The 21,760-nt window shown below is 47.5% G+C and overlaps 1 protein-coding gene across 1 annotated transcript; it reads left to right on the top strand.

Annotated features, from left to right (window-relative positions):
• Positions 1 to 326: 326 nt before the first annotated feature.
• On the top strand, positions 327 to 20,300 carry ZNF598 (zinc finger protein 598, E3 ubiquitin ligase). The gene is made up of 12 exons (XM_080981695.1): positions 327 to 612; positions 7,977 to 8,089; positions 9,160 to 9,289; positions 9,392 to 9,603; positions 11,013 to 11,230; positions 12,492 to 12,609; positions 13,729 to 13,907; positions 14,030 to 14,114; positions 14,565 to 15,328; positions 15,773 to 15,908; positions 17,923 to 18,067; positions 19,101 to 20,300. The coding sequence occupies exons 1-12, from the start codon at positions 424 to 426 to the stop codon at positions 19,458 to 19,460; spliced, it is 2,649 nt and encodes an 882-aa protein (XP_080837821.1). The 5' UTR covers positions 327 to 423; the 3' UTR covers positions 19,461 to 20,300.
• The last annotated feature ends 1,460 nt before the right edge of the window (positions 20,301 to 21,760 follow it).

Genomic DNA, 21,760 nt, shown 5'->3' with positions numbered 1-21,760 from the left:
TGTTAGTTACTGGTGGTGGGAGGATGAAACACAAACCGCTGTCCAGTTGCACCTGTGTTGAAACGTTTTATCCATTGGTTCCTATGGGAAGCTCGCAATTCAGGCCCCCTCCCCCCGGGAAAAAGGGAAGCGGGGAAGATAGAAACGCGGGAGTTGCTACCCGTGTGTCAGTCTATAAATTAATTCTATGCGACGCAGGAGGCGGCGGCGGTAGCGCTTTTCGTCAAAAGATCTCGGCGGTGACGTGGAAGTGTGCGCGCGCACTCGCTCGCTGATAGGCGGCGCTGTCGCCGCCGCTCTAGGCCGACGTCTCTGTGCGGGCGAGGGGGGCGGTTGCTAGGCTGCGCTCCGGGCCTAGTAGGCCGCAGGGGCGGCGTGGCCGGCCAAGCAGGCAGGCAGCCGAAAGGACGGCGAGGGAACGCCATGGCGGCTTCGCCTCGGCCGGAGCCGCGCGGCTCGGAGACACCCAGCAGCTGCGTGCTGTGTTGCGGAGAGCTGGAGGTGGTGGCGCTGGGCCGGTGCGAGCACCCCATCTGCTACCGCTGCTCCGTGCGGATGCGGGCGCTCTGCGGGGTGCGCTACTGCGCCGTCTGCCGGGAGGAGCTGGCCCAGGTGAGCGCGGCCGGGGAGCCGGTGCCGGGAGGGAGGAAGGGAGGCAGGCTCCCTGTTCTTCGCGGGGCCACGGCCGGCTCTGGCTTTCAGTTTTACTTCTTGTATCTGTTACCTGCCCTGCCCCGACCCCCGCCCAAGGGTCCCAAGGCAGGTTACATAAAAAACAAATAATACTATATATCCATACAGCCCACTACGGATGGCAAATGCTTCTGAGATACCTCTAAAAGGGGAAGATTTATAGCTATCTGTATCTCGCTCGCTCTCTTTCTCTCTCTCTCACACACACGGAAAACAAGATCTAAAGAGATCTGAAAAACAAAAAATGCCTTTATTTTCAGAACTGCTAAACTGATAATAATGTAAATATATGTTTGTGTGATGAACACTTATTAGAAATATATCTATATATTTCTACTTTCATTCATATATTCTAGGCATTCGTTACTTCAGTTTTGTACTATTGAGTGTATTATAAGTAAGTGTAGAATATATACATATACACACACACTCACTCTGGATCGTGTCCAGCATTAGTCATACCCAGAGTAGACTCATTTAAATTAATGGACATAAGTAACTCTGGTTCATTGGTTTCACTGGATCTGCCCAGTGTAGAATTTAGTTTAGTACAGCCCACTATCTGACATTACTAGTAGGGGTGGGGGTGAAATCCATCCATCATTATTGCGAACAGATCCCACAAAATCAATTGGCAGTATTAGTAATTAGGCCTACCAATTTCATTGGGCCTGATCTGAGTGTGGCTAATATTGTTTATCACCAAAGTGAAAAAATGAGCAGTGGACTTTTGTTAGTGTTATCTGCTTTATTTTATTTGAAAAAGTATTATTATTGTTATTATTGTTGTTGTATTATTATTATTATTATTATTATTATTATCAGTTGCTGGGGATCAACAGTGAAAGAAGGCTCTTTGGTCTGATCCAGCAGGTCTCTTATGTTCTTAGCTGTTAACCATAATAGGTTGATAAAACCTCCAAGCTCAGAGACAGTCAACCTCTGAGTATCAGTTTCTTAGATGATGAACAGCTGGCTGTTTATGTGAGGGATCTGTTCTATGGGACTTGCTGATCCATTTATGCTCCAAAGGGTTGAGTTGCCACCTCTTAACCTACCAAAGAGTATTTGTTGAGCCAAGCCCCTTCTGTGTATGGGATGAGTTTGAAGTGCATAGACAGCTGCTGAAATCTGTAACTTGGTGGCCAGTCGCTTACACATCTCTTCTGTTTAAATGTTCATACAACTATCTTGTGCAGTCCTCTGGTTTGGAATACTGTACATAACAGCATGTTCTTGTAAGAACCATGTGACCTTCACAAAGTATTTTCCTTTTATTGTTTTGGAAGGAGAAGCTATGAAGGTCAGTTATTTCAACAGAATAGGAAACAGTACTTGTGAGCTCTGCATGAGATGTATAACAAACACGTATACACACAGGGGTGGAGTTGCAGACTCACCCTTTTTGCTTATTTAACACCTCCTAATTCAAGACAAGCCTCACTTTGCAGTAAAGCCAGTTTGGCTTCTCATTCTTTTGGTGCTGCTAACATCATAATTTGAGGATTTAATGTGTCCAGGCCACAGAAGGCTATGGAGACATATTGTCTACTCCTTGCCAACTGATAGAGGAGTTTTTAATAGAGAGAGTTGCATTCAACCCTGAGGCTGGCCTTGGGTATCTACATACCCTTTGACTTTGAATTACTATGCTTCTGCCTGCATAGCCATCCCTCAAAGAAAGCTTGTACAGTGGGACCTCGGGTAACATACACTTCAGGTTACATACGCTTCAGGTTACAGACTCCGCTAATCCAGAAATAGTACCTCGGGTTAAGAACTTTGCTTCAGGATGAGAACAGAAATCGTGCTCCGGTGGCAGCGGGAGGCCCCATTAGCTAAAGTGGTGCTTCAGGTTAAGAACAGTTTCAGGTTAAGAACGGACCTCCAGAACGAATTAAGTACTTAACCTGAGGTACCACTGTATCTGGTTCTCAGGTGGTCTCCAGTATTTCTCTGCCATTCTCTGGGCTTTTGACACTACTTTAAAGCTCCACTTCTAGGATTCATGCAATTTAACTGAGCTTTGTCCCTACTTACGCTCTCTAATGGACAGTTTATATTTTGATGGATGTTGTGGTGTCTTGTGCTGAGTAGTACTAGTGTGTTACCATCGCTTCTCGGCCTGTTAGCTAAGATCAAGTACAGTGGTACCTCGGGTTACAGACGCTTCAGGTTACAGACTCCGCTAACCCAGAAATAGTACCTTGGGTTAAGAACTTTGCTTCCGGATGAGAACAGAAATCACGTGGCGGCGGCACAGCAGGAGTGGGAGGCCCCATTAGCAGGAGTGGGAGGCCCCATTAGCTAAAGTGGAACTCACGTTAAGAACAGTTTCAGGTTAAGAACGGACCTCCAGAACGAATTAAGTTCTTAACCTAAGGTACCACTGTATCATTTGGTCCATCTGGTTCAAAATCTTTGTACAGGTTCCTGGAATTCTGCTAAAACTGACTTGACACCATTTTCTTAGTTTCTACTCGCCAGTACCTGAAGCTTCTAATGCAGGGTTAGCCAACATTATGACCTCCAGAAGTTGCTGGACTAAAATTCCTCATTGACCAGCATGGCAAGTTGTCAATGGTGATTGGAAATCTGTTGTGGGAGGGGATATGTTTACATGTTCTTTTTCTTGAAAATCAATTAAAAATATGTTTATTTTCTTATAAAAAGAGGATGGTCCAACAACACCTGGAGGGCACAACCTTTGCTCTTCGTGCTCTAACGGGTAGTTCTACTAGCCCAGTTTTAACAAATTTCCAGTCATCCCTTTGCTCCTTGCCGCCCCCCCTTTCTTGCCAGGTTACATTCAGAGAATCCAGGCTGCCTGAGTGTTGTATGTTTTGAGGCTTCTCTCTGCTCATCTGGCAAAATTGTGAGTCAGAAGAGATTCAGTGTGTACATTCTGCTATTGCTCCCTGACCATTGCTGTGCCTCACTGTTGTTACTGTTACTTCAGTGCTCCTCTGAATGCTACCAATGTGGAATAGACCTCATTAGTATCAGGTGTCACATCTTGATTAATCAAATTCAGTATTGGTTATGTACTTAACAATGTGTCTTAAAAGTGCAGTGAGCCTTTGGGAACCAGCAGTCTCCCTATGGGGCTGAATATTTGTTCCGAGTCTGAACACTAAAATGGGATAGACCTTTAGTCTGGAGGGTGCTGGGTGGGCAATGGCTGCTCGAGTGCAAAGGTGGGAAAGCCATGGACTTCTCTAATCATTGGCTATGCTGGGTGGGGCTGATGGCAGGGTCCAACAACACCTGGGAGACCACAAGCTCCCCCAACCCTGGTCTAGTGATATGCAAGTGAATATTAAGGATCCTCCATATAGAAAAATCCTGAAAATGTTTAATCTAGGTTTATCTCGTGTATTTGGGGACGTAAGTGAATCTCCCAGTAACAGAACACCTCTGGGTGTTCCAGCAGGGAGCTTATTTTGTAAATATGCCCATAAGGTGCCTACTGTTGTACATTCAAGAACGAATGGCTGCTCTCTTTGTCCTCCTTGGCTTCAGTCCAGCAGCAAGTGATATCATTTTTGTTCCAGTTGCAGGAACAGTATGTTTGCTTAAAGATCAAGGTTCAATGAGATCATTCTTCTTGGGAGTAAATATGTTGTAGGCATTAGCATTTCCAGCTTATTCAGGTCCTGTACTTTGGGAATGTTTGGGGGGGGGCAAGGGGAAATGGGACGTGCAGTAGTCCAAAAGATACTGACATGGGAAAAGAGGCAGGAGAGGGGGGGGGGGGAGAGAGAGAGAGAGTGCACCTTGCCCAGGAGGTCATTGCATGACATTGTTGATTTCCTTGTGATCACCCTATTCCATGTGCCCATTCATAAGTTCAGTGGCAGGGAGCTTCAGGGTGTAAGATACTTGCATAGCAGGTGGGACATATGTGTGTGTGTGTGTGTGTGTGTGTGTGTGTGTGTGTGTGTGATAGCTACTTACAGAATGAGAGTATAATACAAAGTACAGTGCTCACACTGTCATATTATTTCCATGTCTCAGGCAGGTTATTGGTAGTAGAGCCCCTGCTTTGCATGCAGAGAGCTCCAGGTTCAATCCCTGATGGCATCTTTAGGTAGGGGCTTGGAATGTCCCATGTGTCCCTTGGTGCTGCTGCCATTCAGTGTGGACATTACTGAGTTAGATGGGTCTGTGTTTCAGGATAAGGCAGCGTCCTGTGGTCCTCTCTGCTTGCTTATATGGCATATTGTGCTAAGTTTCATTTTACATAAAAAGGCTACACCTCTGCTTCTGCTAAAACTGATTTCCCCCAAGAGAGTTGGCAGGTGTGAGAGAGAGTTAGCAAGTAAACAGAGGACAAAAATGTCACTGGGTACTTTGTAAAAAGTGAGACAGAAGGAACAGGGGCATGTGGATGGTTATTCCAAGGGTACTAGTACCATACTGTACTAGCCACCATAAACCCACCATAGCAAACGACCCAGACGTCCTTGTGTGTTTGCGTCTGCAGTGCTGGCAATCTGCCTTGTTCTTTTTTCCTTATCACACCCTATTTTGCCTTCCTCCATGCTCTTAGCAATGCAGCATCCTGTTACAGCTGCTGCCAAGTACTGGAGTAGATTGCTGTGATTCTGTTACCTCGTCAAGCTGCCTTTGCACTGGAAGTGGCTCTTTTGGGCTTGGAATAGAGGGAACCAGAGTGAGATGGCAGGCAGGGTTAGATTGGTAGAGTTGGGAGCAGGGGGACTTCTCTCTGTTGCACATTGGCAGCCAGCCCTACCTTGGACATTGGGCAGTATCTATAAAGCTCTGGAATGCTCAGGCCTCACATGTGGGAAAGTCAGCTCCTCCAGTCTCTTCTGCTGAAGACTTTGAGGTTCTCTGTAGATGGTCCCCTGGTGATGACATCAGTGGCAGCCTCTCCTTTATTCAGGAATATTAATTAATTGTTTTGCATCCTGTCCTTTCTTAGAATAATAATGATAATGATAATTTTATTATTTATAACCTACCCATCTGACTGGGTTTCCCCAGCCACTTTGAGCAGCTCCCAGCAGAATAGTAAAAACACTATCAAACATTAAAAATTTCCTTAAACAGGCTGCCTTCAGATGTCTTCTAAAAGTCAGATAGTTGTTTATTTCCTTGGCATCTGAAGGGAGGGTGTTCAACAGGGAGGGTGCCACTACCAAGAAGGCCCTCTGCCTGGTTCCTTGTAACTTTGCTTCTTGCAGTGAGGGAACCAGCAGAAGACCCTCAGAGGATGATGGGGGTGGAGACGCTCTTTCAGGTATACCGGGCTGAGGCCGTTTAGGGCCAACACTTTGAATTGTGCTTGGAAATGCACTGGGAGCCAATCCTTTAGGAGTGGTGTTATATGGTCCCATCGGCCACTCCCAGCCCTGTATAATTCAGAACAACCATTGGTGCTTAAGAAGCTTCCTCATACCATGTCAGACCATTGGGGCCACATGGAGCCCTCCAGAGGTTTTGGACTACAACTCTAGCCAGTGTGGCTACTTGCCAGGGATGATGGGAGTTGTAGTCTGCAATGTCTGAAATTGACACTGACTTGCAGTGGTTCTCCAGAGTATCTCCTACTTCAACTTTTTAACTGCTAAGGACTAAACCGGGAACCTTCTGCATGCCTAACATGTACTCTGTCACAGAACTATGGTCAGACAGAATCATGGCAGTTAGGTTAGGCTGACAAATAAGGAGTGGCTGAGTGCTACCCAGTGTGCAGAGAAGTATGGACCAAGCCACAGAATCCAGTAACTTCATAGACATAGGATATGTTGAAGATTCAGCATTTTGAAAGAGGCATTTCTGTCCCTTGTGGCCACAAAGAAAAACAGTTTCTCTTAGTGACAGTGTCTCAGTGGTGCGGTGTAGCTAACCAGAATCTTGTGACTTCCCCTAGAGTTGGCTCGCCCCCTCAGTAACTTGGCTTGTTCATAAGAACAACCCCCCACCCCAAGCCTTTTCAACAACAATCCTGGTTTATGACTCGCTTGCTTGGATTTTTCTCATGCCCAGTGGAGATGATACATTCCATTTATTCTTGGAATGGTGTGTCACCAGCCAGAGGCACTTCCTCTTACATAATGTTTAAATTGCGAGGAAATGAAAGCTCAGCCGACCGTGCCAGTCGCTGAGGGAGGGGTGAGCAACACACCAATAATCTGTGAAACTTTTTTTTTTAAAGTTCAACTGGAACTGCTGGATAGTAAGCGACTTCTATCATGTGAGCATTTTAGTCCTTCAGAATGGTGGAAGTACCCATGTGATTAGTTAAGTCCCTCTGCAACTGCCTAGTGCCCCCCCGCCCCCCCAGTTTTGGGTATTCCTGCAAGGAAGGGGTTGCGTAAGTCCTTGGTTTTTGCTACCCACAAATCCAGGACCAGGCAATGAGTTTAGAGAGGAGACTCCCCCCCCCCAGCCCCACAAGGGCAATGTTCCCTCATGGGCATCGTTCTGGGGGCTGCACGCCAGAGGTGGGCAGGGCCCAAGTCAAAGGTGGATGTGGTAACTGTTATGACTCTCATCATTGCGTAGTGGGCTACTTCTCAGCCATTCAAAAGGCAGAGGTTTGTCTGTGTGTGCCACACACTTGTGTGTGTAGTATACATGTTGTATGTGTAAAGAATATACCCACCCATCCCTCTTCATTCCTAGTCTAGACAAGCAAGCAGCATAGTCACAGTTCAAGGATACATTCCAGCCAGGCAAAAGTCCTTGAGGCAGGCACAGAGCAGAACCAATGAAATATGTGAGCTGAATGGAGTCTGCGGTCTGCAAACTACTCACCCCTTTTAAAGGCTGTAGACTTGTTTTGGCTCGTGACTTTGTTCAAGCTTTTTTCACACATCACAGCCCCATGTCCAGCCCCTCTTGTTGTACACATGCCGGATTAGCAACCTACATGTTTTGAAAGCCACAGCTAAATTTCTCAGGGAGCTCACATGGCTTAAGTAGCTCATCTGGGTAAAACTATTGATATCTTCTCTTCTTTCCTGCTTTCATTCCACTGGCTCATTGGCAGCAATGGTTCATCCTTGTTTAATGTCTCTCATGTGAAAGAGGTTAGAATGTGAGTGCATTCAGCTAAGATTCAAATCTGTGTCTTCCTCATCAAGACTCCACACTTTATCCACTAGGTGTTATCTGCATCCACTGATCACCACTCCAGAATCTACCCTATGGATTCCAGCTTTTAGGACTGGGCCAATGGAACATAGCTCTGTATGTATCATCAGTCATGGGCCCATCAAGCCCTCTAACTCTCCTCCTTGTGTTCTCTGTAGGTGGTCTTTGGGAAGAAGTTGGCATCCTTTTCAACTATTGCACTCAACCAGTTGCAGCACGAGAAGAAATATGACATCTATTTTACTGATGGAAAAGTTTATGCTCTCTATAGGTAAATCTTCTGCAGTTTACTCCCCTTAGATAAATTGGGCAAAGTGTCCCATCCCAAAAAGGAGCACCTAGAACAGGGGTCAGCAAACTTTTAAAGCAGGGGGCCGGTCCACTGTCCCTCAGACCTTGTGGGGGCCGGACTATATTTTGCGGGGGAGGGGGATGAACGAATTCCTATGCCCCACAAATAACCCAGAGGTGCATTTTAAATAAAAGCACACATTCTACTCATGTAAAAACACGCTGATTCCCAGACCATCCATGGGCCAGATTTAGAAGGGGATTGGGCCAGATCTGGCCCCTGGGTCTTAGTTTGCCAACCCATGACCTAGAAGATAACCATCTATATACATTGGTTTCCTCTTGAGGAATCTCTGTGTCAAATCCTGATTCATGGCGCCGTGGGGTTTACTCAAGAGTTCATGGAGCTTGTCTGGTCTCTTGCTTGGAAACATGGCCTATGTGGTGGATGATTCAAGATAGTATTTAAAAGTGCATCTTGGTCAGCCTTAGTCAAGTGGACACCTAGCAGATATTTTGGACTAGAGCTTCCATCTGCCCTAGCCTCTTGGAGTTATAGTCTCAAACCCCTGAAGGCGACCACGTTGGTGAAGTCTGCCCTACTTAAGAGGGCAATATCTGATGAAATCTCAAGAAACCAGAATGGGAGCTCAGTTGGATTTCCATGGCCAGGGGGTGGGTTTTCAATTCCTAAACAAGGAGGACAAACTATGCAAAACAAGCATTTTAGGTTTTCTTGATGCTGACTCTCTCTGTGTTTGTAAGTGATCTATATTGAACATTGCAGAAGTATGCACTAAGCTATTTCGGGTGCAGGGAACCTTTGGCCCTCCAGATATTGCCGAATATCCCAGAATCCCTGCCCATTGGCCATTCTTGCTGGGGCTGATGGGATTTGTACATCTGGAGGGGTTCTCCACACCTGATGTATACAGTGCCTTTCTCCTCCTGCTGGTGCTTTAATTAAAAGGACGATGTGCCAAAGGGGAAACTAGGGAATAGCTCCTGGAGGAGCTAAATTGTGTCCTCTGGCCTTTTTCTTTCTTTTAGGAAGCTTCTGCAGCACGAATGCCCGCTGTGCCCAGAGGCCAAGCCATTCGCCACCATTGTGGACTTGGAGCAGCACATGAGGAAACAGCACGAGCTCTTCTGCTGCAGACTGTGTGTGAAACACCTGAAGGCAAGTAGTTGAGAGTCCTCCAGGGTACCTGGTTGGGTAGGGGGCTGGGTCTTGGCCTTCCCAATGACATTGCTCTTAACGACATGTTTCCTTGTGTTCTAGATCTTTACCTATGAGCGCAAGTGGTATTCGCGTAAGGACCTCGCCCGGCACAGAATCCACGGGGACCCCGACGACACTTCTCACCGCGGCCACCCCCTGTGCAAATTCTGTGACGAGCGCTACTTGGATAATGATGAGTTATTGAAGCACCTGAGAAGAGACCACTATTTTTGCCACTTCTGTGACTCCGACGGGGCACAGGAATACTACAGGTTCGTGGGCACAGCTAGAGCGGCGCCCCAGATGGGAATTTGCCTGTGGCTAATCAGTCTTAAGGTTCTTGATGCAGCTGGCCAACCCAGAACCAGGTGCTTGTGCCCAAGTTCATAAGAAGAGATGGTGGTCAGGTGTGGAGGGCTAGCAGCCGCCATGAATTGTAGCTTCTTTTGACAAATGACTGCTCCTGGGGTAGCAGGAGAGGTTGGGGATGAAACTAGCCCACCCTGCACTTCAGTTACAGAACCCTTGACTGAATAAAATGGGTGAGGGTTTACATGTTCTCTGCTTGATAAGGAGTCAGGTTGAATCAAGAGCCAGGATGGTGTAGTGGTTAAGAGCGGTAGACTTGTAATCTGGTGAACCTGGTTCGGTCTCTGCTCCTCCACATGCAGCTGCTGGGTGACCTTGGGCTAGTCACACTTCTCTGAAGTCTCTCAGCCCCACTCACCTCACAGAGTGTTTGTTGTGGGGGAGGAAGGGAAAGGAGAATGTTAGCCGCTTTGAGACTCCTTCGGGTAGTGATAAAGCGGGATATCCAAACACCACCTCCTCCTCCTCCTCTTCTTCTTCTTCTTCTTCGGAGTCAAGCCAGCCTCCACCTCCCCTGGTGAAAATGCAGCTGGAAACAGCTGGGAAAGTTCCTTCCTTCCTTCCTTTCATGAATCACTTCCAATATAGCACCCTGAAATGATTAACCCTAAAAATAAGCATTTGCTCTCTCCTCATCACTGTTGAAGGTAACCACAGTGCTGGTTCTTTCCTTGCCACACTGCAGTCACCTTCGGTGGACACAACCAGCTTTACTCACTATCAGTATAGATGGCAGTCAAGTTGTCGTTCTTGAGGTTCAGAGCTGGCTTCAGTCTTGAATGGTCTGCCCATTGTTTTAAAAACCAAATTCTCCTAACTTTCCAACGTGCTGTAAATTTACAAAGCTGGGGCACACAAGGAGAACTCTGAATTCTTCAGGCCTGACTGTTAACTGATCCTGCATATGTATCCTTTGAAAAGTCTTGCCCTGTCAGAGCAAAGTTTTCTTCACTCAGCATTCTCTGCAGCAATCCCAGTAACCAGTTCAGTGCAATATGGTCCTCCTAGAAATTGCCCAGGGGTCCAAATCCTGCCCAGCCCAATTTAGAGGCTTTCCATTTTCCCATATGTATTTGTCACCACAAACTTGGGTCACATCCACACCATACATTTGAAGCACAAGGCTTCTTTACCCCCCAGCAAATAATCCTGGGAGCTGTAGATTACCCCTTACAGAGCTACAATTCCCAGCATCCCTAAACTATAGTTCCCAGGATTCTTTGGAGGAAGCAATGTGCTTCAAATCTGTTCAACCTGAATGGAGCCCACAGATAAGCTCACAGTGCATGCCTCCTCTCTACCCTTTTTGCAGTGATTATGAGTACCTCCGGGAACACTTCCGTGAGAAGCACTTCCTCTGCGAAGAAGGCCGGTGCAGCACCGAGCAGTTCACTCATGCCTTCCGGACTGAGATAGACTACAAAGCCCACAAGACGGCCTGTCACAGCAAGAACCGGGCAGAGGCCAGGCAGAACCGGCAGATTGACCTCCAGTTCAACTATGCGCTGAGGCATCAGCGGAGAAATGAGGGTACGCCATACTGGCCAGGCAGGGAAGGGCTGGCTGTTTCAAAGGACAAAGGCAATTCACTTCAGTGTTTTTCAGCTGTGTGATTATCATGGGGTGTTTGCATATTCTCTTATAGCCTAGAAAGAAGCACTGGAGGCAAAAATCATGTTAGGTTTTTTGGATGTGATTTTGTAGGAAAATGGCATTCCATTGCAGAGGTGTCCCGAGCAGTGAACTAACTGGCCAAATTTTGGAGGCATCCAAGATGGAGGATGGAGGCTGGCTTTAGGCTTGTGTTCTCTGTTTCCGTCAGCTTTTGTGCTAATTAAGTGCAGAGCTGATCTGATAGAGGTGGATGTGTGGCCATGCAGCTGAGGCAGAAGCATATCCACCACTGGCGTTTTCCAAGCAAGTGCCACTAGCAGGACTAGGACAGAGCACAGAACAGGCAAGAGCAAAGTGATATAACACTTCAGCATCCCTTGCCCAAAGCACGGTGACCGGAAGAGCCCTGTTAGTATTGTTGCCTCTGATTAGAAACTAGACCTGTCAGTCACAAAATACCTCTCCCTACATTGACAAGACAAGCCTGCGGAGCAACATTTCAGTTGCAGCAGACACATGGCCTGCATTTATAAAACAAAAACAAAAAACCCCAAATCTCCCCAATAATAATAATAATAATTAATAATAATAAATTTTATTTATATCCCGCCCTCCCCAGCCGAAGCCGGGCTCAGGGCGGCTAACAACAATAAAACAGTACAAAAGTACAGCACAAACAACACTCTAAAATCATTCATTATAAAATTAATTAATTCAAGCCACTGGCAACCATTGGGCCAGAGCTCCGCGAAGATTGCCGAGGGAGGGAGTCAGGCTGTGCCCTGGCCAAAGGCCTGGTGGAACAGCTCTGTCTTGCAGGCCCTGCGGAAAGATGTCAAGTCCCGCAAGGCCCTGGTCTTTTGTGACAGAGTGTTCCACCAGTTCGGAGCCACGGCCGAAAAAGCCCTGGCTCTAGTTGAGGCCAGCCTAACTTCTCTGTGGCCTGGGAATTAGTTTGAATGTCCCTAATTTGGTTGGGGGCAATTAGCAAGGCTTTGGTTGAGACAAGCCTAGGATCTATCTGATGCTTGTTCCTAGCACATCACCTCCATTGTAGCTTATCCTATTCTATCCTATCCTGTCCCGTCCCGTCCCCCCCCCCCACTGGTGACTGATCCCATACAAGGTGGAAAATAGCAGTTTGAGGCTGACTGGCCCCATATCTTTCTTGTCCCAGGTGTCGTGGGTGGCGAGGACTATGAAGAGGTTGACCGATACAACAGGCAAGTGAGAGGAGGCCGGTCAGGGCCACGAGGAGGGCAGCAAAACCAGAGAGGCAGCTGGAGATATAAGAGGTGAGCGAACTTCAGCCAGCCTTTGGGTGTCGTCTCAATGGGCAGGAAACTGGCTTGTGAACAGGGGTGCAAATCAGGATGTGACATGTACTGTCCCCTTAGTTTAAGGATGCAGTCAGAGCTTGCTGCCAGAATTGGACCACTGTCACGCTTAGCAAAAACCAAAGACTCAGGCCCAGGCAGGAAAGGTCAGTGCAAAGGAGGGTGTGTTGCAAAACCCCTTTTTCCTGTTTATAAAATCCACGTTCTGTTTTTTCTGTTTTAAGATACCTCACATGCAGCTTACGATGAAAGCAATAGAACATTGCAACAACCTATTGTACTTCTATAACACACTTTTCATGCATAAAACAACTTATAAAAATGCCTGTCTAAGAAAAAGAAAAACCCATTAGAAACTATGTGGGTTTGTTTAGGTATTAAGGACAGTGAGCTGTGCATTCTATTTGCATGAGGCTTTGGAGATGTGTTGCTTTTGCCAGCAGGTGGCAGCACCAAGCTGCCTCTGGCTTTTATCTCCCCTGGAGTGGCAGCCCAGATTCTGCCAGTCCTTCTGTTTTTCAGACTTCAATATGTTGTCTCAAAATCTAGCATAACTTGTTGTACACCATCTTCTACAAGAACAGTACAGCATGATAACCTTTGCAGCAGCCTTTGCCAGCCAATGGGGCAATTCTCTCCCCTGCTCCTGTATGGACCAAGCTTGTTGGGTGGGTGGGGCCAGCCTGCCAGTTGCCTGTTGTCACAATGACAAGTGACCCATTTCCGCCCATGTGGTTTGGAATTAAACTGTGCGGGTGCAGTGCTTGAAGCCTGAACAGTCAGCTGGTTGTTGGGGATGCAAAGCAGTGCATGCAGCTGTAGGCAAGCACCAGCAATCCGCGCACGGGTCTTTGCAAGTGCCACTAATCAGCTGATTGGCAGTGCCTGCAAAGCCCTTTTAACCCAGCCTGAATGGCAGATGGGTGTGGCTTGGCTTCATGGGCCAAGAGGGGAGGCTCTGTTGGGCCCGGTTAGCCTCATGGGCTGAAGGTTCCCAACCACCTGGTTTATAGAGGTAGGAGACATGTCCCTTTAACTCTGGCCTTTCTTGCACTGCACTGTTCAAAATCCTTACAGGGAGGAAGAAGACAGAGACATTGCAGCAGCTGTCAGGGCATCTGTAGCTGCCAAAAGGCAAGAAGAGAAGAAGCGGGGGGAGGACAAAGAGGACGGCTCCCGTGCCAAAAAGGAAGATGCAAAAGATCTGGACTTGAGCACCTCCAAGCGGGGACCAAAACCTCCAGCCGATGTGCCAGGTGAGAGCGGCCTCTGAGGGCTGGGGTGGGCTCAATACCAGGCAGGAGAGGGACCATATTTCAGGATGCTTGCTAGAATACAGTCTCTAAGTTAGGCCTGCCTTTCTGTTCTTCCTCCCAAGCTCCCAAGGAAACTGCTGTAAAGGCTGTTTTGAGCCAAGATGACTTTCCTGCCATTAACTCGACAGCAGTGGGCTCTGTGCAGAGGTGAGTTTTTGATCTAGTAGGATGACAGAGTTGGAAAGGGCCAAAAGGTCAGGCATATCACCTAGTTTAAGAGGGGACGGGGTCTCCCTCCAAGGCAAAGCCTTTTTCCTCATTCACCAGTTACAGAATCATGGAATTGTAGAGTTGGAAGGGACTACAAGGGACATCTAGTCCAACCCCCTGCAATGCAGGAATCTTTTGCCTAGGTTCGCCTGTGCCTCCACGTCTTGTTTCAGCTTGATCTGCAGGCTGAAGAGAGTATCACTCCCCTGTTAGCACCCAAGGCTCCCAAATAAGTTTCCCATTCTATCCTTGGGGCTCCCCATATCCATATATCAAATTCTGTGCAGTTTCAATGAAAACAGTTCAGTAGAGCACCTCTTTCCCGGTGGGTTTTTTGCTGCATGACGGGGGAGGTTTGCTTTTCTACATGGGGCTTTCTTCTTGCAGCTCGGCCCAGCCAGCCTCGGTGAAACTGGACGAAGAGGACTTCCCAAGCCTCTCTGCCTCCTCCTCGACTGCCCCTACGGTCTCATCAGCCATGTCCTTAACCTACACGGCCACAGCCAGGAGGTCGGCCTTTCAGGAGGAGGACTTCCCGGCCTTGGTGTCCAAAGTGCAGCCAAACATCAAGGCGGCCTCGACCCTCACCTCCGCCTGGAACTGCGGCTCAGGCAAGAGCATGGTGAAAGCCGTGCCCACCAGCAACTCCAGTGCCAGCCAACCGGCCAGGAAGGCAGCCCCCAGCAGCGGCGGCAAAGGTGGCAGAAAGAACAAGGCTGCCCTTTGCAGCGACGACCAGGAGAGCGGCAGTGGCCTGACTAGCCAGGAGATCCGCAGCGCTCCGACCATGGTCGACGTCTCCTCTCTGCTGGCGGCCTCAAACTCTCAGACTTTTGTCAAAGTGGGCAAGAAGAAGAAAGTTGGGGCCGAGAAGCCGAGGGCGGCCTCTCCCTCCATCTTGCAGGAAGCACCAGCCCCCATCCCTTCTGCGGAGAAGGCACTGGAAGCCGAGCAGGTGCCAATCTTGCCTGCCGACGCCGATGTACCAGCTATTGTGAACGGTCACTCAGAGAAGTGTGTGGGCACCTGCAACGCTTCTAAAGAGCCCCCTGGTTTGAAGAAGCCCCCAGTGGCCAGCCAGACCCTGCTGCCTCAGGAAGACTTCCCAGCCCTCGGAAACTCTGGACCACCCCGAATGCCTCCACCCCCAGGTAAAAGGCTGCAGGCTTCCTTCTCAGGTTTTGAGAAGAATTGTTCCTGGGGTGAGTGAGTGTTGTGGGTGTGGGTGTGAAGACTCTTCCATTGGTGCAGAATTTGGCCGCCTGAGAATCTCCACTATCACTTTTTCTAAACCGATTTGAGGGGTTTATTTTACCATCAAGTGGTATATAAATTATATGAAATAAATGAACAAGCAACAACTGTTTTGGCTGTATAAAGTTGTCTAAAAGCTTTTGAGCCTCAGATGCTGAAATCTCTGAACCCAGGTTTCCCATTACCACACACTGGGCTAGGACCAGTTTTCTAGGGTGCCGCTTGAGCATGTACAGAGCAACCTGCCGTGTACTACAAAAGAGCTATGTCTAAATCGCTGGCTGCATATGCCATTGGTGCAGGATCTAACTGCTTGTTGTCTTCCCCACTCCCTTTTCCAGGCTTCAACTCTGTGGTGCTGCTTAATAGCCCCCCGCCACCTCCGGGACTGTCAGTGTCTCTTAGCAAACCACCCCCTGGCTTCACTCCTATTCCACCCACTAGCATCTCGGAGTCTGCCCCTGCTCCTGTGAAAGAGTAAGTAGTTGGCTCTTGTGTGTTGTGGTGTTGCTGACTTTCATCTTTATGGAGTGGCTGTTACATAGGTCTTCGGGGCCCTCCCACCCTCTGGTATAGGATGAGGCCTGCAAAGGAAGAGGGCCTTCTTTATGATGTCACCTCCAGGACTTCCTGACACCTTTAGTTTTTCCAGGCTTTGTAGACATAGGCTTGGTTTGCACATAACATTAAACCACGGTTTAAGTAAATATTGGTTAAACTATGGTTTAGTGCTCTGTGCAAATCCAACCCCGTGCCTTAAATATAGTTTATCGTTGTTGTTTTATTTATATGCCATTTTATTTATATGCCATATGAATACCATTGTTTCTAGTTATGTTAACTATAAACTATAAGCCATGGCTCGTTAGCTTACTGATGTTGCCTCTGAATCTAGGCAGTATTTTCGTTTCATACACTTTTAAAAAATCTGGCTTTTAAGCCCTCATTGCCTCTTTATTTATTGTGTTCTTATTATGGTTCTTTAGGCTTCTGTTATTCCTTTTTTTAGTTGTGTTTCGGGGTGGAGGTGGCATGTTCCTATGCAAATTGTCCTTGGAGTTTTTATGGAGCAACACTAAAAATATTTTACCATAAATAAATGTCCAAGGTGGCGGTTCCGTAGCGGTTAGGGACTCTTTCTCAAACTTCTGATAGTTGAGACACACGTTTTCCAAATTCAGAATGAGGGTGTGGGTAGGGTTCTTCTTCTTCTTCTTGCATTCTAAAAGTGTTACTTTTTAGAGGCATCTGTCCAAAACTGATGCCCCAGCAGATGGGGCTGTTGAATCTTATAGTCCAAAAGGGCACCAGGTTAGGGAATGCTGTTCTACTGTGTGTAAGGTAACAGCCACACCATAAAGCAGCATTACACTATTTGAAGAGTCATGGCTTCTGTCATCTTGGGAACTGTAGTTAACCCTCACCATTCCCTGCAGCAGCCTTAACAAACTACAGTTCCCAGGATTCTGTGGGGGAAGCCGTGTGCTTTAAATGTATGGTGTTGATGTGACCTTAGGCCCTCTCTTCCTGTGCTTCTGCTGCCTCTGAGGAAAGTGGGATTGTGTGATTCAGGCACACCTGATGCTCCTCAGCACAGGCTGCTGAGAAAGGGGAGTGTGCTGGAAGAGGGAGAGTCAGACCAAGAAGTGACAAACTCCAGTGCTTATGGATGAAAGCTATCTAACCTTGTTGCTGTACGCCAGAGGTAGGCAACCTAAGGCCCAGGGGCTGGATATGGCCCAATTGCTTTCTCAATCCGGCCCTTGGACGGTCCAGGAATCAGTGTGTTTTTACATGAGTAGAATGTGTGCTTTTATTTAAAATGCATCTCTGGGTTATTTGTGAGGCATAGGAATTTGTTCATTCCCCCCCCCCCCCATATAGTCCGGCCCACCACATGGTCTGAGGGACAGTGGACTGGCCCACGGCTGAAAAAGGTTACTGACCCCTGCTCTAAGCATTTCGGAGTACAAAACTCCATGAGCTTTAAAAGTCTGCAAATCCTTTAGAACCAGAAACAAAAAAATTTCTCCCTGTGTTCATTGCAAAGATGCAAGGAAAAATGTGTTGTTTACAGGTGGTTTTTTAGTTCCAGTTTACAAACAGGGTGTTTCTGGTTCTAGGGAATTTGCAAGTGCTTCAGGCTCCCTCCTGAAAAAAGTTTTGCGCTCTAAAATGCATAGAGCAACAGCAATATTTTCATCCATAAGCACTGGAGCAGAAAGTCACACAGGGCTGCAGCTGGCAGCTTTCTCTATGGGTTGATAATTTAGTCCTGTTTTTCACAGTAGAGCAGCAGTTTTGCCATGTTTCAGGAATGTGCTGTGGCACACCGTTTAGGAGTTACTGTGGGGAGAGGGAAACCTCAGAGCAGTAACCATAAAGGAGTATCAAGAGCCTCTCCAGGGAGCATCCTCAACAAGACACCTTTTCCTGATAACATCCAAGGATCCAGTTCAGATCTTGCATTTTTCCTCCCCTCTCAAAACAGGCCAAAACCTTGTCAGGGACCCTATTTGATCCTGGATAACTTCCAGCAGCGGAACATCCATCTAATCCAGTCAATCAAGGAATTTCTGCAAGAGGACGAATCCCAGTTCAACAAATTCAAGACATACTCCGGGCAGTTCAGGCAGGTGAGCAGCAGGGAGACACCCTTAGATGCACTTGCAAGACGATTCTACTGGAACATCCAGTGGCGGAGAGTTCTTCCCATGAATGGCAGCATGTATCTGGGTGGGCCTGGGCTTGATGTTAAGCGTCTGCCTGTGTTTTAGCACTGTTTGGTGAAGTCATTGGTGGCTTTTTGTGGCTTATGGTGGGGTAGTGAGGTCAGAAAGCAGTGACGTGTATCCACTGGAATCTGAAGGCTGCTCAGTGACATTGCCCTGGGCTCCTTTGGGAGGAAGGGTGGGATATATATGTAATTACTATTCATAATAATGATAGTGCCAGCACTTTGCTATCCCTAGCACAAGATAAACCTGGATTCTGTGGTGAATCCCATAGATCACTTACCTCTTGGTCACCCTACCCAGGTTGTGGAATAAGTTAGCCTAGTCAAACACGGGGAGACATACCCTCATCACCTGAAAAACAAGACCAAGGTACTTTTGTTGTACCAAAAGCAGGCCTGGAGAGCTGTTCTGGACCTGCTGCTTTTGAGCAAGTTTGTTTATAAAATCTCCCGGGGCAGTGGTGGAGGCTTTCCAGCAAGGGAGCTTCCTGTGGTTCTCTAGGAAATGTACTTTCATGTTCCCAGATACTGGAAGCACTGCCAATAAGATCTGCTTATAGGAGCAGTCACTGTCAATAAGAGGCCATTTCATCTTCTCTCATGCTCCAAGGGTCCCTATGAAGCTGGGGTTGGGGAAGATCTCCCTAGTGACCCGTGTGGTATCTGCAGGGGATTCACTATTTGCACAAACCTTTTGCCCAGTCGCCTTTTCAGCAGGGACTTCAAGGTGACCCTGCAATGTCTTGACGAGCATGGGGTTCTAGTAAATCATGAGCAGACTTGGGCTTGTGATTTAGTACATTCTTATAAATGCTCTCGGGGGGGGGGTACTTTTTTGCCTCCACTCCATACATCATTTGCATGAAGGCTGTTTTCCCAGCCCCCTCCTGTTTTCTGACTGTCCAATATCCTTCCCTCCTTTCCAATCCAAGGGTCTGATCTCTGCAGCTCAGTATTACAAGAGTTGCCAGGAGCTGCTGGGCGAGAACTTCAAGAAGATCTTCAACGAGCTCCTTGTGCTGTTGCCGGACACGGCCAAGCAGCAGGAACTGCTTGCCGCTCACAATGACTTGAAGGCCAGGCTGGGCTCCTCCGCTTCCCCCATTGGTAGATCCAGGAAGAACCGGAAGAGCGCCTGGCAGACAGACTTGGGCTCCGACCTCGACTGTTGCGTCTGCCCCACATGCCAGCAGGTGCTGACCCAACAGGACCTCCTTTCCCACAAAGCCCTGCATATGGAGGAGGAGGAGGAGTTCCCCTCCTTGCAGGCTATCAGCAGGATCATCAGCTAGCTGTTCCAGGCAACTAAATAAAGCCAGTCTCCATCTTTAAAAAAATAATGGCGTTTCTTGGAAGGCAGGCTCTCAGAAGAGTGTAGAGCAGCCGGCTCTGTGGGCGGGCAGAGGGAGTTTGTGGAAGGTGCTGGCAGAGTAAGGGGGTTCCTGGGTGGCGGCAGCTGCGGCCACTGGGGAAATCCAGTGACAATGGGCCTCCTGCCACAAAAATGGGCTGGAATTGCAAGTTCCCAGTGGGTGGAGCCTAGTTTGCCACCACCGTTGATGAATTAGCTAGTTTCTGACCTTGGCACAATATGGAAATATGGGCAGGGAGGGGTTGTTTTCATTTGTAAAAAAAATTAAAAAAAGGAAGGTTACCATTTTGGTTGCAGAAAGCCACTGAGAATGGCTCAGAAGCAGTCGCACATAAGATGTAAGTTGTGTAGGCCGCACAGCATGGAAGGGTGTTGGGAATGTAGAGCTGGGCAAAAGTGCCATGGCAAGTATGGATTTGGGCCTTTCCTCTGGCCTACTATTGTCTCTCACCCCAGTTCAGCTTTTTGGATGAGTTTCTTCCATCGACAGGGATGGAACTTCTTAAGAAAATATCTGCATCTAGACTTCAAAGCATTTTTTCTGTCAAGCTTAAATGTTTCTCCAAGGAAACCCAGATTTGTTCTGTTAAAACTGCATGTAGGTTAAAAAAATGGTATTCAATGCTTTTTCTTCTCTGTGTAAAATGTGCATTTCTGCCTCTGTGATGCGAGTTCAGTTATTTCCATTGTCTTTGAGGAATCTGCTGGCTTAGATCAGCCAGTGGTTGGCTCATTAAATGCTGTTCCACATTGACCACCATCCTATGTTGCCATCTGATGCCTTGAAATGCAAGCTTCCTATGAGTTTACCTAGAAGCGGGTAGGAGAGAGCTGGCTAGGATCTAAATTCCACCCTGTCGCCAGGGAGAGCTTCCTCCTTTACATTGTCTCCACAGGGTAAGCAAACCTCAACAGCTCCATACAGAGACCTTTCCTAGTGGGCTACCTTGGAAGTGAAATACAGTCACCAAGACCAGAGAAACACCAGCTGAGAGTGTGCAGCCTCTTGTTCAAGTCCAGGAAGAGAAATTGCAAATACTTTGGCAACAGGTAAAATCTGTCCCACCAAAAAACAACCCTTCACATAGGAATTGTCACATGAGGGCAGCTAGTTTAGATCCCTCCCCTAAATCCAGGTTTGCAGAACATTTATTTTGCATTGTGGGTGGGAGAGGCTGCAAATCAGTCATGCCATTTCCACCAGCCTGTGGTATGAAATGGTAGAGTCTAGGTAGAGCTGCTTGTCCAAACAGAGATTTTTTTCCCAGTTTATCTGCCACCTTGTTGTAATTGCTCAAGTCTTGATGTCAGCAGCCTTTCACTTCAGTATTTTCAAGTAATTATTGTTTTAAAGATCTTATATCGGGATGTCTTTACTGAATCCACCTGGCTCTTTAATCAAAAAATGCTTGAAGCAGTTTAGCAGTTCTGCACAAGTACTGCTGAAATGGGGGGGGGGGGTGTTACAAGAACTCCCTGTTTGCTTTAGAGGGGTGGAAGAGATCTAAACCAGGCTTCCTCAAACACGGCACTCCAGATGTTTTGAGACTACAACTCCCATCATCCCTGACCACTGATCCTGCTAGCTAGGGATCATGAGAGTTGTAGGCCAAAAACATCTGGAGGACCGAGGTTGAGGAAGTCTGATCTAAACCTTGGATCATTCCCACAATTTTAAGAAAAAGTTACTTAACTGTTACACATCCAGGCATGGCCCCAAAGATGATCGTTAAGATTGGCTCAGTAATGCAGGACTTATCTTGAGGTGGTTTTGTTAAGTACTACTTGAGTAAAACTAAGAATGCAGGATACTTTGGACCTTTCCACCACATGTACAGGGTATGTTGGAAAGGAAGGCAGGGTCATATTTCCTGTAGCCCCACCAAACACGGGAAACAAATACACACACTTCCCACAAACATGGGAAACCTGCAGAGTTAGGATTCCTGGTTCTGTGGGAGATCAGAACAGCTCACCAAATGTTCTCAGTGATCCTTTTGATACATCTAGCTGTATGTCTGTGCTCATTGTGCCCATCAAGAAGTAGTTTGGGAGGCCCCATGTAGCAGGTAGAGTGCTCTCCCCCAGAGCAATTCTGTCTGCTCTGGCTTATTGAAGGCAACCACAGGCATCCCACCTGAGTCCCATTGGAAAGAGTGAAATAAAATCAGGCAGCTGTTCTTGGCAATTGTATTCCCCCCTTTTTGTTTTAAAGAGCAG

This window comes from Podarcis pityusensis (genome assembly GCF_964106645.2).
Source record: "Podarcis pityusensis genome assembly, chromosome: 14".
NCBI lineage: Eukaryota > Metazoa > Chordata > Lepidosauria > Squamata > Lacertidae > Podarcis > Podarcis pityusensis.
Note: the sequence above shows the minus strand (reverse complement) of the source record. Positions and strands in the feature narration are given on the sequence as shown.